General features: G+C 37.9%; 1 protein-coding gene across 9 annotated transcripts in view; it reads right to left on the reverse strand.

The window, feature by feature from the left end:
- Window positions 1-23,955, reverse strand: part of LOC134742191 (rho GTPase-activating protein 23) — a 402,175-nt gene that overhangs the window by 77,880 nt on the left and 300,340 nt on the right. For all 9 annotated transcript variants that reach the window (XM_063675176.1, XM_063675179.1, XM_063675183.1 and 6 more), the window contains 2 exons: window positions 23,791-23,893; window positions 22,520-22,603 (listed from right to left, as the gene is read on the reverse strand). In XM_063675176.1, coding sequence (XP_063531246.1) covers window positions 22,520-22,603; window positions 23,791-23,893 — 187 coding nt within the window. The remainder of the gene's footprint in view (window positions 1-22,519; window positions 22,604-23,790; window positions 23,894-23,955) is intronic.

The following is a 23,955-nucleotide window of genomic DNA, read 5'->3' on the forward strand; positions in this document are numbered from 1 at the left end:
GCCAGCTACAGATTTGGTTTTAATGTAAACTATAGGTACCTAAACGGTTGGCATCTTGGCTAGGCACCCTGGTCATCTAGAAAGCGAAAGATACAAGGAACGCGTTTCTACGACCCATTTTAGAGGCCAGCTACAGATTTGGTTTTAATGTAAATTATATTCTAGGTACCTAAACGGTTGGCATCTTGGCTAGGCACCTTGGTCATCTGGAAAGGGAAAGACATACGGAACCCGTTTCTACTACCCATTCAGAGGCCAGCTACAGATTTGGTTTTAATGTAAACTATAGGTACCTAAACGGTTGGCATCTTGGCTAGGCACCCTGGTCATCTAGAAAGCGAAAGATACAAGGAACGCGTTTCTATGACCCATTTTAGAGGCCAGCTACAGATTTGGTTTTAATGTAAACTATATTCTAGGTACCTAAACGGTTGGCATCTTGGCTAGGCACCTTGGTCATCTGAAAAGGGAAACACATACGGAACCCGTTTCTACTACCCATTCAGAGGCCAGCTACAGATTTGGTTTTAATGTAAACTATAGGTACCTAAACGGTTGGCATCTTGGCTAGGCACCCTGAACAGACCCGATCACCTAGGCGAAAAAATTTAATATTTGTGCTATAAAATATACCTATGATTACATTGATCACCTAAGGATCAAGATTTTCTAATCGCAGTATACACCACTTCTCGGAACTAGCTCGTTGATTACGAACGAAACAAACGCCTGACGATCGAGCACAGGTCCGTCCCCTAAGCGCGCCCGGCGGAGACTGAGCGCGCAGTGTCGGTGCAGCGTGATTTATACGTCTTTTAAAAATATTTAAATTTACGGTAAAATAGGTCCTATAGTTATGATTATTTTTTTATGGGTTCACATAAAGTTAGAGTTTGCTATAATATTATTTTGAGGGCAAAATATAAGTACAATTTGCGATAAAAAAATATAATGCGACCCTGTTTTCACCGAAAAAATGAAGAAAACTCGGAAGGTATTTTATCAATTTTTTTAAATGAATCTTTGATTTTCAAGCATTTTAGCCCCTCGTCCAAGATATGGTGAATTGAATTGTAATCATTCATGTACCAAATGATTCTTGTTTACTGCAAAATTGGCAACCGAAACGACACCTTTCACTGCAAATTTTGAAAAATACTCCCAGGAAAACTCATTTATTTTAGGTTTAAAAAGAGAAAATGCAAACTTTAATTATTTCAGCCGCTAGTTTAGGAAATGATTATTTAAGAACGTTAACAGTTTTTGAATAAATACTAATAGTTACGTCGTAATGTTGAATGAAAAAGGAAGCATTTTGCAAAATACGCTCGTTTGTAGGAATAAGGCCTCTTAAATTTTCATCAATGTCAAAATTATGCTTATCTTCTTCATGATCGTCAAACATTTGTACTAACAAATATAAAATAAATTAAAAGAATTTTCTCTCCCAATAAAGGATCGTCGATAATCAATATACTTTCAAATTCCCAAATTAAATTCTTTAGTCGTTGTTCTCGTCACTTGGAAATTTCCTGTTTCTCGGTAATCAAACACTTGCAGAATCTAGATGGCCCTCCCTGTGTAAACATTTTGGTCTGCCAAATAGTGAACATTGTTTAATATATATGTATTTCCTTAGCATTTTTGAATTTACATTAAAAGTGGAAAATTTCACTGATTCGGGAGAGACTAGAACTCGCGACACTGGACTGGATCACTAGCTCATGCTCTGCCAACTGAGCTACCGAGACTTCACCCGAGGACAGCGTACACTCTTACGGTATATGTCGCTAGTGGCGCCCCCTAAGGCGCATATGGTGGAAAAATTCGCTGTACTTTTTAATTTACTTCTGAGCTTAATAGCATCGTCTGCAGACGTTTCTGCTTAATACAAAATACATTCTTGAATTTGGTTTTGATTAAATATCAAATATAAAGCGAATAATATAACAAGATAAGTTATTGCACCTACATTTTTTGGCGTAAACGTTTTCAATTTGTGGTATGATTGCTATCTGCTAGCACCCCGTTGGCGAGACAATTAATTAAACCTACTAAACAAATGACACACAAGATGAAAAACAAAACAATAAAGTAAAGCCCGGGCACGCGCCTGCCACACGAGTGGAAATGTTTCAGCGCCGTCCTTCAGATGTGGGGCAATGTCTGTTGACGGGTTTCCGATCTAAACACCATGTGGCCACGTGAATAAAAGATGCGATTTATCCAAAAAGTAAGTTTGTTTATTTAGGAAATTATACATTAGCGAGTAACTTAACTGCAGCTTATTTATAGCCCACAGAAATTAGAAGCGCTCCGGTGGAATGCTCGTTATGGGCTGGAAATAAATATTTAGCTTTTAACTTACACTAGACTCTTAAAAATTAAAAAAGCATTTCTAATGATATTTTTGCGCATTAGTGATTGTCTGAGGAAGTGAAAGTCTAGAAAGGGTGACGAAACGATCAGATTAGAGCGTTTTTAGGACAACCCCTGTAGATGCTATGTCAACCCAAATAGCGGCGAAATACATTACGACACGAGTGACATAAAAAACGGAGTGTAAAACATCTATTCCAGGCGGTGTTTCCTGAAAAATTCGTAGCGATAAAGAGATGTCCCCACTCGTATCTTGATGGGTCGGAATTTGCGTAGAAAAACATAACAACTTACATAATAAATACTATAAATTTATGCCGGTACCAATGGAAAATATAAAGCAAACTAAGTAACCAAACTAAACTATACCACTACGTACGTTACTATAACTAAGTAACTAAACTATATCCAAGGGTTGGTGGACGAGCCTTTCAATTACAAATAAATTGATCATTTATTACAATTGATTAATTTCAAATAAACTCATATTGATTACTGTTAACTATTACAGAGCTGTATCTTATTGCATTATAGTTTAACTAGATCTTATCTCACAACCTGAAGGGATCTATAAGCACTATGCAGTGCTTCAACTCCTTTTCGTTTTCATGATTACTCCTAGACATTGCATGGGATGGGGCCGGGACTTTGCTTCTCACGCGACAAATATTAATCAAATTCTATCTAGGTGTGAGGTGCTGGGGCACGTGTCCACTGTCTATGTACTTAATTTGATAGCACATTGACCTTCCTGCGTAAAATTCTATTTTTCTCATTTCAATCGAATTTTAAAATAATAAGTAAAGCTTACGCGATCATCCTGTCGAGCTATTTTCGTCCGTGAATTGTCATTCCATTCGAGTCCGTTACATATATATTATTCAATTTCAATGTTACGTATTCGAAGCGAATTCGAAATAAGTGCTGGACACGCGAATTCCATTAAGTTTTATACACAAGCTTCTGTTTTATTTTTAAATACTTATTGGTACGATGTGTGTAAATATATTCGTAAAACTCTATTTAAATTGAGGCAGTTCCCTGAGCCAGAAGGCGAAAAATCTCTTTATATGATCATATTTATCTAAGAGACGTTGATATTCGTAGACGTGGAAAAAATATATGTAGTTATTTATTATAATTATCTTTAAATAATAACATAGTTTCTGATACACGAATTATGACACTTCGCTCGATACAATTAATTCCCAAAGTAACCTCTAACTCGGACTTTTAATCAAACTTTACTCGGTTATTTATTATGTGACACTATAAACAAAAAAATGAAGAAAAAACAATCTTAACTTAAATAGTAATTTGACAGCTTTCGAATTTCGATATTGTAAGGCAACGTTTTTAAAATAAATAAAAATCGTCAAAATTCTGTCAAAATTGTCACTTGGCGCGCATGGAAAGATCCCGTTCTTTCTTGCGAAATGTGACAGTGATAGCGGCGAACCGATGGAATAGCCATAACGATATAGAATAGATAAAGGAAGCAATATCCAATATAATTTGATTAATGTATTATTCTTATTGTGTTATGTATTATGAAGCTGCGTCACTAAATGGGTCGATTTTTTAAGACGTATATTTTGTGACCCAGATTGCGAACAAGGTTAAACTTAGTTTCGTTACAATGTTCTAAATTTTCAGACGAAACACCTTAATTAATCAAACTTAAGGAGAAAGTAAGAAAGTTCTAAAAATAGATTCATTAAGACTAAGTTTGTGCCTGATTAAGTTTTTAAATTTCAACATTAAAGACTTGACGAAAGTTTGCCTTACTTTCTTAACATAAACAAGCGTGCCCAGGACAATCCAATTAAAACAAAATGGAAACCGTTAGGGCGCGAGTTCTTGTTTTTAGTATTACCTATTCTAAAAACAATAAGGTGTCGAAATAAGATTTGATTGTCGTTTGACGGCATGGAAAAGCGTAATGTAGGTTAAACCTCCAGTGCACTTAAGTCGTTTTGGAGTGTCGAGGCGCAAATTACGCATTTCAGAGAAAACGGGGCCGAGAGGAGACGTTCAGTTGAAAATGGGTCGCGGAGGCCGCGAATTCGAACCCTCTTTGCGGTCTGTTAACGGCGATATAATAGCAGTAATAACTTCTTGAGAAAAAATTATAAACCGCACACACGTGCATCATGTTATTCATGTTCCTCATTAAGTTCCGCGTTTCTCAATTGATTCTCGTGAAATTTCAGTAGCAGGATTGATGATGATATATACTTAGATTTTTAAATCGTTTCAGTTTTTGGAAAATTATCGAAATGGCCGAGCCATTTCAGTGTTCGTGAGATCTATATGCAGATCACAGAGCCATTATATTTCTCCTGTACCTCCTGTCCTATAGTATTGGAGGATTGTATTGTTATGCAACGAAATCCATATTATGATGGATGCAATTGGCGAGGGTAGTGGTGTCGGATGGCTTATGGCGATGGTGCGTACGCATTTACACGTGACCCATTCCATAGTGCGTGCTCTCAACCATCGCATGGCCATATCACTAGTCCAGCGCTGGGCCACCGTGTAGAAGAGTCATACCATCGCATGGCCATATCACTAGTCCAGCGCTGGGCCACCGTGTAGAAGAGTCATACCATCGCATGGCCATATCACTAGTCCAGCGCTGGGCCACCGTGTAGAAGAGTCATACCATCGCATGGCCATATCACTAGTCCAGCGCTGGGCCACCGTGTAGAAGAGTCATACCATCGCATGGCCATATCACTAGTCCAGCGCTGGGCCACCGTGTAGAAGAGTCATACCATCGCATGGCAATCTCGTTGGTAAAGCGCTGGGTTATCGTGTAGAGGAGCCATAAAGTGGGGAGAATACGAAACCAACTTTTATTTATGCATTTTAACATGAGTTACTCCAATTACGAGTACTCACCAACATTTTACTTGATGGTTTAATGAATTATGAAAGAATGACGTATCGTTAGATTCCTCCTGATCTGCAGAACGTGTCTACACTTATTTTATTAAATAATATCGAAATGTTTCTTCTGCTGCATCAACTAATGAGCGGATATTAATTTAATAAAATATGCGTCGGTAGGTTAGTAATTAATACACCGGTGCCATGGAAAACAAATGAGTTTCGAATATCCCGACGATGACATAAGGTCAATGCGGCCAATTTCGTCATACGGGCAATTCCGTCAAAAAGCGTTTTTTTTCTAAATCATACAATAAAGCAGCGGCTACAAACGTTTTGTCTTGCTTAGTTTTAGACCTAGTTTAAGTAGTAGAAAACTTAACTAACTTAAGATCTTTTTTGATGTCATATAGTAATCACAAATTTATTTACATACAAGATATATACAGTGGTACTACGTAAACGAAATTAATAACTAGCTTAAATCTAAAATAGGCCCTAGAGGCATTGTACCAAGGATGCTGGCGGCATTTCCCCGCTGTACTAAGATCTTATTACTGTTGTACTGTTTATATAATTTTCTCGGACATCTCCTCCCTCTAGCGTTATATTTTACCTGAAATGTTTCTTTCCTTTTGTGCACACATGTTTAGATTTATACTGAACTAAGTCATTAATGTAATTTATATAAATGCCTGTAAATTGTTTTGTGAGCCAAATAAATAAAATAAAAATAAAATAAAATAAAACAGTATAATGGAAATAGAATTATAAAGCTACCTTCGGTTCACAAAATTCATGGCACGAACTTCGGAAGAATAAGTCTCAATACGAAATTAGAGCTTAAGTTCAAAATTGGGTCGCGAGCTTGCAACCTTCAGTCGAGTCGCTCGGAGCTTATTAAAGCTCAATTAATAACGACATATATTTTTATCGTACGTAAGATCTTTACAAACTTCCTGGCCATTCGTCGAACGCGCGTGATTTAGTTGTAAGTCTCCTTAACAAATCGCTACACTTCGCGTAAGTGGAAAAATGTAGGACGGCATTTCTCAATGTTCCGCACAGGGTTAAGCCATATAGGCCAACTAAGTAGCTTACCCGCTAGTCAGTTGTAAATATTAATTATAGTTAGACACTGAAATCGACCACCTTAGTCTGTAAATACATTCGAACCGTGACCCACATTATGTACTTTCATAGTATTTCAAACATGTTTTATATATAAGCTTTTTATAATGGCTATCGGTTCGATAGTCGAAAGAATTTTTTCACAAGAATTTAATAAAGCTGCGGTCTCGGGTATTGCAAATATTGCAATGCTCCGGTCAGCCTATTGTCTTAACACTCCGTCGTTAACCCGCTTCGATGCTTCTTGCAATATCGATAATCGCCAACGACTCAATAAACTCTGCTTAACGATTCCAATTTAATCTTTAGCGCGCTTAATTTAAAGCGAAACGTGTTATTATTGATAGATAAAGTAGCGATTACTTGTTGATGGCCGCGGCATATGTATTTTCGGGCAAGTAGAGGGCCCCGATAGCACCCTATATGGCACCCGCGCCACACACGACGTCACCGATTACGCAAAATCGAAACACCGCCCTCAAATTAAGCGGCCGCCGCCGTCACTGCTTAACGACCTGCCTCAACGCCGTAGGAAGTGATTCTTGTTTATTTTAATAATTGCCGTGACAGGAAGTCGGAACCGGCCGCGGGCCCGCGAAGGCGGCGCGTTTAATAAGAAGGCGCGCCTCACACGTTCACCAAAATAAAGCAATTTGACCGGCGACAGGCGATTTTGTCGGGTTGATGGACGGGCGCCGGCCAAGAAGCCATTTTGAACTTTAAACTGTACAGTTTACAGCGTCGAGTGACCATCGATAATCCGATGCAATGCAGTGCGACGGGGCCTAATTGACACATCTTCGAAATCGGATCGCGTGTTCCTTAAAATGACATTTATATTTTGTGGAATTATGAGGTGACAGTCATTGAGGATTATCGCGGCGGGTTCACCCTTACACTGAAGGTGAAAGCCCTCTCGTTGTCAACTACAGGTAATTGAAAAACGAAATAGATCGAATGTCGTTCGCCAAGGAATCGTCTGGCATTCGGCGTAAACTATCCGGCGGCTGCTTTTCACCCCGAGGTGTTAAAGTCATATTCCACGTGACGCGTAACGTTTAGTTCGCACCTACCTACTTACTTTATGATGATTTGTTTTTGTAGCAGGAAGTCCTTAATTGTTTTCAAGTTGTAGAGAGAGTAATGTTAACATACTTATTAGAAGACTTATTTCTGTTGGGTTTCTAGAGCGGACGAGGCGGAGCCGGGTTGGTGTCTCCAAGGCCGGACACTATAAATAGTTCTCGTTCCACCGCTAAGGCTCAGGCCATCCTGCCAGGTCCTAACTCGAGTTAAGCTTCTTTTTGTTCTTAATTAATTAAGGACGCTACGGCTACAAGTGTAGTCTATAAGGCCCGATTAACACAGGAGCAGTAGTTATTATTACCTTAGGTACAATAGGGTTGTTGACACATGTTGACTTTTATAACTAAATCTAGTTAAATATAGAAAATGAGCAATTTATCATAATATATTGGAAACTTAAAAAATATATGGGAATAATAAAAAAATACAAGACAGCTTCAAAAAAAAATTTTTAAACTTTCAAATAGGAAAAAAATATGTTACCATTCGATTCCTTATATTTTATTAAAACAATATTGTAGAGCAACAATATAAGTACATAAACACACTATTTCACCGGCAAAATCACAATTTCTTTGTGATCATCATTTATGACTTTTGTACTACAGACATTTGATCCTCAAAACAAACCTGATCGACTCATACCATTTATAAATTGTCAAATACCCTATACTATACTGGCAATCACATTATTATTCAGGTTTATTAACCTGTATGGTCAGTGGTAGTGTAATGTTCAAACGACGCCATTTATAATAGAATAGTCAAATAAGATAATGATGTGAAAATTCACATGGCATAAGAAGGGCGGCATTGTCCGCCGAGGTTAGTAATAAATTATCTTTCACTAATTATACGGATAATAATAAATGGTTAAAAACAGATAACATATATCTGTAAAATATTTTTACTATAAGATTTGGCTGAATTGAAAATGTAAATCTGAGTAAATCAAACTTTGACGAAAATCCGTGAATCTAAATACCAGTTGCAGTCAAATTATAAGAATCCGCCGTTTACAAACGGCGTCGTCGTAGTCGTCGTTTGTAAAATGCCGAAGGCAAATTGTAAAGAGTCCGCATTTTGTAAAATACCTTATAACATTAACAGGGCCGTTTGTAATTTGCCGCGGCATTTTGCTCGAACAGTTTTTTAATTTACCACGCGTGGCGCTGCACATCAAAACTATGAAAAACGCTGGGGTGTCCATCAAATCTGGAGTTCGTCGGACTTACTACGGGAGGATTTTAGATCTGGATGGCTCCGGCGCTGAGGGAGAGCCGCGCCCTCGCGTGACGGAGCGCGGGAATAAGCGAGGCGAACGGCTGAGGCTGGTCGCCAAAGGCGACCAGCAAGCCGAAGTTGCGGAGCCGAGTGTAGTGACCGTGCAGCCGACCGCGTTGTCACAGCAGGCGAGGGCTGCTCTTCCTCCGCGCCTCCGATTCGCAATTGGTCTCTAGGGGTAGGACAGACAAGGCCACGTGGATAGCTCTGATTCGGTTTCGGGTGACCTTGAGATTTTGATGGCCGTGAAGATGGTGGTGTGGTATAAAAGTTAATATCACTACATAGTATAAAACAAAGTCGCTTTCCGCTGTCTGTCCCTATGTATGCTTAGATCTTTAAAACTACGCAACGGATTTTGATGCCGTTTTCACCTATCAATAGAGGAATTCTTGAGGAAGGTTTTAGTGTATAATGTGTTAAGGTTTTGTGTAACCCGTGCGAAGCCGGGGCGGGTCGCTAGTAAATTTATAAAACAGCAAACCATGGTCACCCTCAGACAACCACCACGTTTACGTTGACACTATTGAGCGCACTAACAATAGGGTATTTGACTGTATTTAAAATAAATTATTTTACGCCATGCATGAAATAAAGCACCAGAAGATTAATAGAAAAACGTAGACAGCAGTGATTTTTAGACACAATTTTTATTTTAAAACCCGTGTAAAACTATAAAGAGGAGGTAATTTGATTGTGACGTCACATGCTAGTGTTTCATATAAATTCCTTAGTAGGTAACAAAATCGTTTTGATAGTTCGAAAAAAGAAGTTAATTTGACTAGTAGTCAAATACCCTATTTGCCTTCCGCAATTTGCAAACATAAAACCATTTGTAAATTGACGACGCCGTTTATAAACGGCGGATTCTACAATTTGCCTGCGACATTTAGACATGGTTTACGAAAACGGTTTACAAATTCAACATAACTCGAACTTTGCGCTTTAACTCATATCTGACATATGAAAATTAGCTATTTTTGGACCTTAACTAGCTTGTAACTGAAATACCAGAGAAACATGAATACAGTTTTTAATTTAAAGCGTCAGGTGGTTTCGCCAGTTCGCGTTTGAACTCAGGCTAGCGCTTTGACAGTGCTGCACGCTTAAATATAAATCGCTTGCAGCAAAAGCTCGTTTAAAAATAGAAGTGGATACACCAGATGATAAAATGTTACAGCGAATATCAATTCCACTTTTAATCCGGTGTCAACTTTTCTATTATCGCCTATGGATTTGGCGAGACGTGGGATTTATTTCTATTTACGTTTGTAGTACTTAGTTGTATTTGACATGTCAAATACACTGTAAAACACACTGTATCATAGATCTGTGTGCATCATGTACGAGTTTGTCAAACTTTTAATCCCAATCTAACCGTTGAACGGATTAAGACGGAGTCTCTCCGTAAAGACAAAAGGACAAAAGACGTATTTTCTCCTAAATGATAAACGTGTTTGTCACAGCTATTTTCAGTTTATTGTCATTGAGTTAACGTTATTTTGACGCATTTATTTTCAACAACAATGGATCCACTATGTAACAAAGCGGTTATTTCTGCTGAGGTCGCGTACCTACGCCAAAATTCCTTGCACCTGGCTGGCATTGGCCGATGACGCGCAACACAATGGCTGCCAGGATGGCTTTCGAGGCATCAACGCGTCATCGATACACCACCACCACAATACCTGTGCTGCTGACTGCTACCCTCTCTCTATCAAAATAAAGTATATTTTCATTAATCAGTAGTTAAGATAACTTGGCGGTTAAGTGCGCGATTGATCGACGCCCGTCGCCCGCGCACTTACTGCCATTTTAGGACTTATCCATCCTTTTTTTTGTAGTATCGCTTCATTAGCTACTTGAAATACTTAATGAAGTATACGGAATTGATTTTTTTCCTTCTATTTCTTCTGCGAATATTATTTTTCATTGTTCTGTCTTTGTGTTGAAAATATATGTACATCTGATTCAAATTAATTTATTATTTTCATCTCAAATAATTTTAACTAACAGGTACTTTTCTACTCATATATTAATTTGTTTGCAATAACAAAATCACATCTATTATTTCTCAGTTTCTAAATCTATAATATTCCATAAACTATCAAAATAAATAAAAAATATTAATACTTCTATATAATGTATTATTATTCCAAATCCAAAGTATTATTATTTTACCTTGATTATTAATGGCGACCTGAGACCGTTTTCCAATGTTCAATTTACTATTTTTCTACGCTCACCGTACCATCGATCAAGCGCAAAGATTTTCAATTACAAGCGCGATAGTAACTCTCAAGCCGCGATTGTTTATCGCGATCCTGCCGCGCCGGCGCAGGCTTGCGTGCGAAAAGGGAATAAGCGATATAAGAATTATGCTTACATTCTAACTGATGTATTATCTTACAACTTTTAATACTTTATCCGTGTGACAAATGACAAAGAGTAACATCATTAGAAATGAAATGCTAAACCAATGCGATGCACTCAGCAATTTCCGTCAATTTGAGGATCATAAAGAAAAGTCAGGTCTCTTTATTTAGTTCAAACTCGTCTATAGACATGTGTGTGTGAAAAACCTCTACAATGTTTATAGTGTTTAGAATAAAATAAAATAAAATGTATTCGAAAACTCATGCAATACCGTTAACTATTTGACATGTTAAGATTCTTCATATGCCAAAAGAAAAATGTTTGACAAAATGGTGTGTGGTGTTGATGATGTGATGATGTGTGATGTGTAGTGATGTTGAAATGTTAAAATAAGTTTGTGTTTGTTGGACCTATAAAATAATTGTTGTTCCTTGACTTGATGATTATACGAAGGATTATCTGCACTTTTGGGCTTAATTTTATATGACCGTCTCTAACAATAGTCACAATACTACATCGTGCAATGTGCATGGGACACGTATGTCAATAGAAATAGGATGTGCGTAGCTCAGAGTATTTTTAAGACAACAATTACAACACCAACAACAACAACAATACAACACTACAACACAATACAATTTTCATACCTCCCTTGTTTCACACAATATTATTCATCACACTTGCTAAGGAAAAAATAAAGTTTAAAGCGAAACCAGTGTTAATAATGGTAAAATTATAGATGTCGTCCACCATTTTAAATGTTTGTTTCTCCCGCTAAATCTGCGTGAAATAGGGGAGACCGAGGTGAGTTGTGACAGAGGAGAGTTGTGACATAGTCGATTTTTTGGAACCTCTTAACTATTTGCGGGCTCGCAACAGTGCGCGTTTGTTAGCTAGTAACTTGCACTAACAAACGCGCGCTATTGCGAGCTCGTTATTAGTTAATAGATTCCAAAACATCGACGATGTCACAACTCTCCTCTGTCACAACTTACCTCGGTCTCCCCTACCACCCTTTATGAGCAAGTGTAATGAAAAGTAACAAACGTATGCTGCATGTCGCAAGCAAGAATGGAACAACCATACCGTGACTGGAAGTGTTGGGTTTTGAAATCAGAATCAGAGCGTTTTCACATTATCTGATCCGATATCGGATGTAGGATCCTACATCCCCGTAGTTAGGCCGCGCCCAGACGCCGTCTTTAGGTCACGCACACAACAATAAACATTTATTCCGACACATACGCACACAAGCACATATTATCGGTCCGACAGCTGACCGGGGGCTCAGACATGGCTGAATTTATCGGAAGCGCCTTTCCGATATCGGATGTCGGAAGGCGCTTATGAGAGAAACAGCTGCAGGAGAGTGCCATATGGCATCAAGTCCGCCTTTTTTGCGTTATCTATCGTTTTTTCTTCTTCTTCCTCGGTTTCTCGTGGCTGAGGGTCGCGACCACATGAGGTCATTATTTTGTGCGCTAAGGCTCTCCATTCAGCACGATTTTCCGCCTTCCTTGATAATAGGCGCTTGTGTATCCTTGGCAGGCCTTCATTACAGTGTCTACCCAGCGGGTTGGTGGATGTCCACTACCCCGTCCTCCATCCACCATGCCAACCATAATGTATCGTTTTTAAGTAATAACTATTTATTAAATGAATAAATAAATACAGAAAAACACATATGTCTCACATACTTTACTTTCATCCGACATCTGATATCGGATCGGGTAATGTGAAAACGCTCTCAGGCTCAACAGCGGTGGCGGAGGCGCGGTGCGCGTATTACACGGTACAGCGGACCATTAAAGGCCTGTGTACCTACAGACCCTACAGTCTAGGCATGTCAAAGATATGTCGCAATTTGCACCTTATTGTATTATGATAAGTTACAAAATGAAACAGAAATAAGGGTAACCCGAGGTATTGTTTGACATGTAGGTACTAATATTAAATTATTTTAAAACGGGTCACTCACGTATTATTAAGTCGAATAGCTCGACATGTTTCGGTCCAATTTACGAGGACCGTCTTCACTGGTCGAGGTACTAGTAAGTTTATCAAATCTCACTAATCTGTCTTAACTTGTTACGGTAGTTACAGGTAGGCGGGGTATACAAGTATTGGCGATATAAAATATTACCACAGTATTTCATGAGCTGTTTTTCTTACATAACAACGTGTAGACAAGACTATCTAGTACCATAATAGATGTATACACACAGTCGTTCTTGCAAGACGCAGCACGTAAACATTTTAAACAAATAATTTATAAGGTTTCTGAAAGCATTGTGATTTAAGCGTCCATTCCATTTATCTCAGCGTAGAGCGTCAACGCTTCGCAAACTAATCAATATCGGCTCTGAAAATCAGTATGCACATTAAAATAATGAAAAATACTTGACCGACAGCCAAATCGTAGTAATAACTCCACTCCATTTTGCAAACTCGCACTTCCTTCAGCTTTAACCTTGGAAAATAAATCTTGATGTTTCCAAAATAAGGTTTAGTTTTGAGTGCCGCGAGGAATTTATACGGGCGTGTGAAAGTGAGGAGGTGAAATGTATGCGAGTGCAATTTTCATATATTAGTCGAAGCCGGAGGCGAGACGCTCCTCGTGTGGTTGACCTTGAAGACCTGTTCCCATAGACATTTATAGACGATAGTCGATAAAGGCTGCTATACACATCGTCGTTGCTGTTTTTAAATAAGGTTGAAGCTGCCAACCATTGGTGGGGCGCCGGGCGCCGACAATGGGTAGTTTACCCTATAAAGACCTATGTCACTCCCAGGGACCGGCCCGCTATCCCTTATCGGGGTTTTATAAGGGTATTGCATAAGGCTTAACTCACCATACCCTTTGCCAGACGAAACCCTTTGTTTTGCTTTTAAAAACCCTTATATAAAGCTACCACATTTGAGTAATCGGTAGCCCAAATACCCTTACAAAACCCATATCATCCGCTCACCAACACCTTGCATATTGCTTATAAGGGTTAGCCTTATAAAGGGCTTCCCTTTTAGCATATAAGCGTGCTCATTTAAGTCGTCTACCTTGTTCATAAAGCACACATTAGTTCGAATCCGAGCGATCGTCGGCGGCGACGGCGGCGTTCTTTGACTAGGCACGTATTTTCTTTCCTTTTCATACACTACCGTAGATATATACCAATCCTGTCTCTTTCACGCAAAGGGAAACCTTTATAAAAAGCGCTTAAAGATAAGGGTAACCCTTATTAAGAGCTAGCCTTATTTTTGGTTAGCTTTTCGGTAAGGGTTAGTCAAAGGTAAGGGTATGAATGGGCTTGCAGTTCAAAAGGGAAAGTCTTTCAATGTGTTAGCCGTGTTTAAGTGTCGCCCATTGAAAGGGTTTTATCGCGGAAAGGGTTGTCCGGTCCCTGGTCACTCCGTATAAGATGAATAGTCTAAGGAAGAAACGTGCCTCGGAAATCAAGAAAATTTTATTCTCGGACAGATGGCGCCTACATCTTTGGCCTATTCTCGGATAGATGGCGTTGAGGGTTTCGTTTGTTATTTAAATTTTTTAACACATATCAGTGAAAGAACATGGGTCAAGATCATATAAAAATAATAAATACAAATAAAAAAATCATTTATCCGTTTATATGTATATACATTTTTTGGTATTTTTATATATTTTATTTTTTAGTTTTAATCGTGTGTCGTCGAGATGGCAGTAAATTTAATGTGACTACAAAATTTACTATGACAGTAACCCTTTATCCTATAAGTATATTCTCTTTGCCCTATACAAATTCCACACGCCGAAAATAGAAATTCCTACTGTCTTCGGTTTCCGCGATCTACATCACGCATATTGTATCTAACTATCCCGAAGTTAGTTTCAAAGTCCTTTTCAGCACGCGTGGTCACAGGGCTGACTGTAGATGTGACTACGTACAGTGTAGATAACATAAGTAGGAAGGAATTACATATTTTTGTAATTTGGCTCAAATGATATGAAAAATTGGTACTTACTAACAACTGAACCAGTTTTCGTAGATATTTTTGTTAAGTGACAAACCGCTCGTGTAAGTATAAATATAACGTTCTAAAGGTTAAAAATATTAATTTAATATACTCGTACACGCGCAATATTTAAAAGCAAATAATTTTTAACATCATCTTCAATAAGTTCGATAGAATTTCAATTTCACTCAAATCCCCGCGGGAACTCATATTGTATTGTAGACGTAAGCATGTTCCCTACTATCAACTGAAATTGAAAATATTTCATGTAACCGAGAACTGACATATCAATTTTGTTGCAATTTACAAACATGTCCAACTAAACGGTGGTTTGCGTGAGTAAGTATAATGTTTATAATAATATTTTTTCTAGAATCATTTGAATAATTAGGTTATGCTCAATGCGTAACATTAGTAAGAGATGACGGCCATTTTAAATAATTTAGTGTTTAGCAATTTTGTCTGGAATAGTATCTCTGAAATTTCGCATATATGAGTTTTTATGATGTTGTGTAATTAGTGATTATATTTTTTTAATGTAGGTATATTGTCGGTCCGTATATATTGTAGTACAAACACCATAAGTGTTGTCACGCTCGTTTTCAGCTATTCTATTACTATGAGCTGAGCGTTACCCAAATACAAATGTCCTTATTCTGGACGGCCAAGCTTATATATACTTATTTCTTTTTTGGTTATAAATGGTTTAGTACTAGCGAGTCGAATGAGAGTGCCCAACGACAACAAAACACTTTTCATTCGGTTGACTGCCATTTAATGGGGTGCTTATCTACATAAGTAATATAAACCGTGTCATCAATATAACTTAGGTACTAGGCGGACGATTTCGATTCCGTTTCCTACATATTTCGATGTTGCTGGCTATACCAGCCGAAGCATGGACAATGTGTGGGAGTCGGGAGATAACCAGCTTTTGAGCGATTTATTACCAACTCAGACAAGCCAATACAAGATTCTTTAGATTCAAGAATCTTATGCAGAAAGAGCGTGGAAAATATGTGAAGGGTCAATCTATTGAGACATAAGTTTATATCTTTCATTCTTTCATCTTAACATTAGTCCCAGTTGTACTCTCTGCTGCTATTCCGGATGCATGGGGCATGCTTTTCCGACTTTCACTGTTTCGTTATCCTATTGTATGGCACTACAGACATTCGTAAAGTAATATGTTAAATAAAAATCGCTAATTGGCCAACAATCACGGTCATAAACACTGTACCTACTATCTTTATGTTTTCATTCGCCTGTAACTCAATGTCTTACATCTTTCAAAAACAAGTTTAAACAAGTAGGTAAATCAATTGAGATGATAAATAAAGCTCCGTGCCATTAACCGTGTACCTATTGACTTAGGATGTAATAAATGATATATATTAATTTTGTTGTTTTTCTTGTTACCTGTCGTGATTGTTTCACCGGATGGTCTCACCGGAAGATCAGCGCTGGAAGTCGCCAGCAACATGCTGAGGTGAGACCATTTCGTGGCACTTTTTCTTTTTATTTATGTTTCTCTGTTTTGTATAATTTTCTATTTGTGTGTGCTAACGAATAAATTATTTATATTTCTATTCTATTTCTATTTCTATAAATGTTTATTGATACTTAGATATTTCGTTAAGCGTTAATAAATATGTATTCGTACTGCGGCTCTTATTTCAATTCAATTCAATTATTTATTTACTTAATTGATATAATGAAAATCAGACTAGTAACTTGACTGCATTCTATTACACTTTGATGAAAAACTGACTCGATAATTATTGCTTGATTTGTTTGAATTGGTAGTTTATGCTAAACCGTTTAGTTTTTACTACGGGAGTTAAAGGGCTATTTTGCATCTTATTGTTGTTGAACTAGGTACTTAATCAAGTTTAACAGCTACATTTTTACGAATGTGTGTACAAGTATGTATATTTTCAAGCAAAAAGTATGTTAGACGAGAGCGGTACGCATGATTCGATAGCTAAAAATACAAATAAATGCATGCAAATAAAATTATACATGCATATTTAATTATTTATTTAGATTATTCATTGCGAAAGGAGCAAGGAAATGCCGGCGGACCGCATCGCGTGGATCCGATTAATATAGGTATGCCAGTTACTTGAAGGCATTACGACATTATTTGCAACCAAGTGCAGTTTATACTTTATAGGAATGTGTGTTTAACAATTTACTTTAACGCCTTCGGTGAAATGAATCAGAAGCAGCTCTGCTTTATGCGAAAGCATTACTATAAACGTGATGTCTTACTCGTGTAGAATTCATAATCTGTACTCAGGCGTCTTTAGAAATAGGCGTTTATGGGTAAAACGAAACGAATATATGTACATAAAGGTACACCAACACAATGTTTAACCCATCTAATACAAAGCGCATGATAATTTCAAGGCACTCAGAAAATGAAAATTTTCATTAAACACGTGTTTTAAAAGAAAGCAATTAAGGTCAACATAAATATTAAAATAAACTTGATAAAGATATGTTATATGAGTCAGCCTGTAATGTTGCCAGAGACTAATGAAGTGCCCAATAAAAACCTCGGCGTTGTAGACGATTCGCTTCCGATAAGTTCGTTTATGAACGCGGCGCAATTGGTTGGTTAAATAAAAACACGTGTAGAATACGAATATGCTGGTTCTGGAAAACAATAAACGATGTCAACATTAAGGAGAAGAGATCGTAAATTAAACACACTTTAAGGCGGTCCACGTACCACTCGAGACTATAACAAATTGTGTTACACAATACGAGTAAACTAAACACTTGTCGAAAAAGCTGTTGGCATTATTTTTGGTAATTGTTAAGTAGCTCTATTAGGTACATACTTTTGTCATTTGCGGTACGTAGGTATCGATCGATTTTGCTATAAAACAGGACATATTTATAAGAAAACTTCGATCAAAGTGTCCATTTCCTAGACATAATATCTACCTGATATTTATTACTTCAGTTCATTCCCAACATGATTTAACATACAAAAGGGCTTTTAGATTGCCCTCTATCAATTCTAAATTCATACTACATATATTTCAGTTCTAGTTATGACAGATTTATGATGTTTTCCTTATTACAAGTATTAGCCGAAGCTAAACTATCTTTGATTTTGAATGGGAGAAAATATTTGCAAACATATGTCACCTTTTAATGTATGTCAGAGACTTTCTCCCATTACTTCCTATCTTAGAAGATTAAACTTGCAGTTGACTGACATAACGTTATAAATGCTCCAGTACTAACGTCTTCAATTCTAAGAAAGTCTCAATCGGTTAGTACTTAGTAGCTTCGTGAAAGCGCAATAAACGCACATTTACACTATTTTGATTTATATTGCCCTGGCTACAAGGCTGTGCATAGGAACTGAAAGGATATCGGCCAGTGCGTTAATAGTACTGGGAAATAGATGAACTTAATAGAGATGTAGGACGTATTTCGCAGAAGAGACATGTCCTTTGATAGTTAATGATTAAAATAAATTGTGCAAGAAATGTGCGTCTTCGGAGGCGTATTCATTTTTATGATACTTGGCTACGGATAGTAGACAGGGTTAATTTAATACCTAGTCGATTTCAACTTTGGTCGGGATTAAATACGCCTACGAACTGCCTACAGTCATTAGATATCCGCTTTTCATTCACCTGTGTTTTTCTCTGACGGTTTTTGATTGATTAAATCATGGCTCTTTAAAGATATTTCGGGTAAAAGGAAGTTATTGTGATTCTTGTGATATATACTCAAAAATTGACAATGAAAAATTCTTAGCCGAATGTAACATCAGCTATTTTTTCAATGGAGCCAATTGGAATATAGTTTATCTCGCTATTGCCTATAAGTCCAATCAAGAGGAAGTACATTTTGGCATAAGGAAAACATAAAAATATAGAGTAAAAATGGACGCGCAACTTGCGCTCGAGTTTAATCGTTCAATCGACTTGACATTTACGTCGGCTTTTTCGAAAGGCCGTCGCGCCGAAAATATATCACTTCAAGATTTATGGGCTGACGCGAAAACGGATGAGTGACGTTGGCAACAGCCTTCTGCGCCCACCGGTGCGCGTGCGACAATCGCTCATCGACACCTTTCTCGACTTTTCCCGGATATTATGTGTTTTTCTAAACACGCAAAATTTTTAATATTTTAAGCCAGTAAACTAAAATCGTTAGAATAAATAAATGGGATTATACGGAATCTCTGACATTTTGTGTTTTCGTAAAGACGCAAATTTTTTGATAAAGCTGGTCAATAAAAACCGCAAGAAAAAATAAACGACGATACGGCATCCTCGATGTGCGTATCCGGTTGCAATGGCTTATTAATTGTTTTTGTGTGATTCATATTATATTTTTTTAAAGTTTAGTACTAAATTTCATTGCTTTGCTTATATTTATACCTGTTAAAACGGAATTTTATCGCGTGCATTTAATTTTTGTTATTTTATCCTGGCATTGAAAACGTGACGTAGGCAGTGGTTATTGGTCGCAGGTAGATTGTATCAAAAAACTTCTAATTATGCTCTTTTATTTATTATTTTCTGTTTAGCTTGTTATAAGTTCTAGTTAATAGATTTAAATGAAATTTTGATTTAATTTTATAATGTGAAGTTCGTTTCAACAACAAGCTCAGGTAGGAGTTTTAATTCGTTATTTCTTCAAAGAAACAGTGCGAGAATGAAGTACTACGAGTATCAAAAGCGACAACGGTTTGTAAACTTTATAAGCGTGTTGACGTGCGAGTGGGCGGTGCGGTGTGAGCTTCATTCACCTCCACTAATGTTATTATTAGGACAAGTACTTTTAACCTGTATTTATGAATGGCTGCTTTCAATATTGGATTTTAATTGATAACTTATTTGAAATTTCATTCGGTATTATCAACTCTGGGTAATTATTAATAATTTTGCAAGACGAGGAAATGGTTCTGAAGGAAAATAAAATATTATCGAAAGTAATTGCCACTCGTATTTATAAATTTAATTAATTAGGTTTAGGGCGTGCGGTCTGTTGCGGCGATTTTTAGGGTTCCGTACCCAAAGGGTAAAAACGGGACCCTATTACTAAGACTCCGCTGTCTGTCTGTCTGTCACCAGGCTGTATCTCATGAACCGTGATAGCTAGACAGTTTAAATTTTCTTTCTGTTGCCGTTATAACAACAAATAATAAAAACGGAAGGAAATTAATATTTAAGTGGGGCTCCTATACAACAAACGTGATTTTTTTTGCCGTTTTTTGCGTAATGGTACGGAACCCTTCGTGCGCGAGTCTGACTCGCACTTGGCCGGTTTTTGTTTAGTATTTACGACTATGATTTATGTACTCACGTACTAGGTACTAGTGAGTTTACGAGAGTTTTGTTGTTACAAATTAAGTCAGTGCAGGGTAAGCTTAGACGGACTCGATCGTTTGCCTCAAAATACACAAGGTTATTAGAAGTCCTACGTCACCGCCCCTAACCCTGGTTCTCGATACCTATGCTTCAAAGCATTTTCCAGCGTTAAAGAGCCAATGCGATACCGGCCTTCGTTTCACACCTCTCTCATCTGATATGTATTTTCGTAAGGAAGTCCGTTCGTCACAGTCAGTTACCGCCGGCGCGCTGGCCAGGTGCGCGAACGCATATGGCTCGCTGCCTTATCTTAGATCAATAAAATTGGGATGGTTCCTAATTAACGCTGGTCACGTCGGAATTTACTATATGTTTTAATTATTTGGCAACGGACTAGACAGCGGGTATAGTTGGAGTAAGCGAATGTCGTTGGGATTATTTTGATTATTGCACTGCAAGCTTATTTTTACCTTTTATTAATCCCTTAAGACGATGCGATGACGCATATTACACCTAAAAATAGCCCTAAAAAGGTGTAATCCATTAGGGAAAAAAATTCGGCCGTGACTATTTACGATTTTACGCAGTGTATCGAAAGAATAAATAAATTCAATACATAATGATATTACGCCTAAATGGATAGAGGAAAAAAACAAGTCACAAATATTCCGAGAAAGCTACTTCTTACTATGCAGAGTACATTTTACTACGTAATATATATTTTACACGTTCCATATCGTAAACAGTTTTCCATTAAAAGCGCCGTGGTTTGAAAATATTTGCCCTTTACACATTTCACGACCTTTATCTACATTATTAATTGTCTCAATTTATTAAACACCCTATTCTGATATGGATTAGGTTGACTTTAAGAAAAACACATACTGTCACGGAATATTACTGGATAGGTAGCAGGTAAATGGCAAAAACTTAGTTGTAAGAAAACAAATGTTGCAACTGTTTAAGTACAAAAAGTTCTGTACGTTGCCGTGGCGGCTATGAGACACATATAAGTTATCAATTTATAACGTACTTGATAATTATGCGAGAAACTTGGGTCCGCTAGAGTTCACAGATACATATATTTCCTACGTAGTGCAATGTCGTCGCTTTCAGTTCTACCACCACGCACCTAGCACATAGCTAATGGCTAAACTTCACATTGATTCCTCGTAAAAAATCTGGACATGCGTAATCCCAATCCCTAAACGCTTAGAAATCCAAGAAAAACAAAAATAAGTAGTCACGATAAATATGCAGCTTGACGCACGAATTCATGGCTTTTCCGACCACAATACTATTTCCACTTTTCGTCGAAAACTTCATGTACATAATTTTACAGCCACCGCAACATTTAACAACATTTAATGATTGGTTAGCTAAAAGATTAACATTAGGTATCATAAAAGTGTGTACAATTTATATTAATACGTCTCACGTGAATAAATTGAGCTGTGTCTTAACACAGCATTCACTACCAGCGCAAGCTACGCGCTACGAGCGTAGCCGATAACACGGAAAAACCCGTATGTAGCGAAAAGCGCCTAAGAATAGAAAACCCGCCTAGCGAGTTGCTGGCAGTGAATGTGTTAAAGTAACATGATATATCTTTGCAATAAAAATTAATCATCAGGAGGTTATTTACGATTCCAAGTATAAATATTATTATGATTTTTACGAGATACTAAATATCTGTTCGTATTAGAACACCGTAGGAATGCGTGCCTCCGGCAATACATGTGTCATTGCGTCTTTGGTTTTCCCAAAGCATCCAGTAACTTTAATAATGGGTTCAATCTAAAACTATCCCGTGTTCTTTATTGTATGTATTACGTATCTACAAAAATAAATCACGCATATATACATGCAGCTGTTAATTAAGACCCCAGCTCGCACCAATGAGGTTCTTGAAAGAATGGCAATCTCTTGGAATCTCCAAACAGGCCTCCTTCTAAACTCAAGAGATTTGGAAAAGTGGAATCAGAGCTCGTTTACGAAGGAAACGGGAGCGCTAAGATACTTAGTACACTAACCTGGCTAGGATGATGTCTGTAGAGATGCAGCTTGGTCCCGTGCAGCACCGCCCACTCCTGTTTCCATGATCGGTCGCTCGCACGCTGAAAATGATTCTTATTTAATAAAAGGGTAAACTAGAGTCCCTACATTCGGTGTTTTTTCACACTTTTCTGGATTTATTGGTGTTCCGTTTTACTTTAGCTAAATGTTTTTAGTTTTTACGCAAACCAGTTTTTTATGCAGATTATTTTTGTAACATTATTAGGTAGGTAATAGAATTTTTAATAACATTAGAAACAAAACCGTAATATATCGAACAAGAATTTGCAGGAGATCATTATAGGGCACCTAATCACTTTAAGTAATGTAGCCGCCGTGCAGGTCTCGACGACAAATAAAAAGACTTCGATTTGACGTAAACGTGTAATCTTTAGGTGCTGGTTACGAGGTACAAGGTACAGTTGACGAAAACGGTAAAAGGGTGTAGAAGTGGTGGTAATGGTATGGAGGCTGATGCAAGAGTGATCAAGCTAATTTTGAATGGTAAAAAGGTAGTCTAAATTTAGGTGCCTCTAATTGGCCGCGATACAGGTTATGTGGAGCGCTCCTATTGGTGCTTTTAAATAAGCCTCCGCATAGTAAGCGAGCCCGACGGCTGCGTTTAGCTACTGCATTATACAAATAAAAGGTTGCGTTCGCAACAAGTAAGCTTGCCATGGTCTTACCGGCTGCTTTAATCTGAGAATAGTACGCGAAAGTACCGCTTGAGAGACGTGGTTAACCTACGTGGGTACGTGGGTAGAGACCTACTCGCTCTGAAAACAGAAAACTGGGAGGAAATAGCACAAGCCAGGGCGCGCTGGCGCCAACTCGTATCGGAGGCCAAGACCCACTTTGGGTCGCTAAGACAACGGAGTAAATGAAGTCATCAACATCGTCCTTGCGTTGTCCCGGCATTTTGCCATGGCTCATGGGAGCCTGGGGTCCGCTTGGCAACTAATCCCAAGAATTGACGTGGGCACTAGTTTTGACGAAAGCGACTGCCATGATGCCATCTGACCGTCTAACCCAGAGGAAAACTAGGCCCTATTGGGATTAGTCCGGTTTCCTCACGATGTTTCACCGAAAAGTGACTGGTAAATATCAAATGATATTTCGTACATAAGTTTCGAAAAACTCATTGGGCCGGGGTTTGAACCCGAGACCTCCGGATTGCAAGTTACCGCTGGCCACCAGCGCTTTCGAGTAAATAAGTAAGTACATGCATAATTAAGAGAAAAGTTCTCACCTTCCCATTGCTGACTACCATCTTGATCTGCACATTCCCTTGCACGTCTCCTTCGATCGCCTCCACAGCGCTCTCGCTTGTTCCCTCCCCCTTATTCTCAGGGCTGCCACAAACAAAACAAATATTTATAATACTTATGTTAACGAACAGTTTGTTCACAAGCAT

Source organism: Cydia strobilella, chromosome 6 (genome assembly GCF_947568885.1).
Source record: "Cydia strobilella chromosome 6, ilCydStro3.1, whole genome shotgun sequence".
Classification (NCBI taxonomy): Eukaryota; Metazoa; Arthropoda; class Insecta; order Lepidoptera; family Tortricidae; genus Cydia; species Cydia strobilella.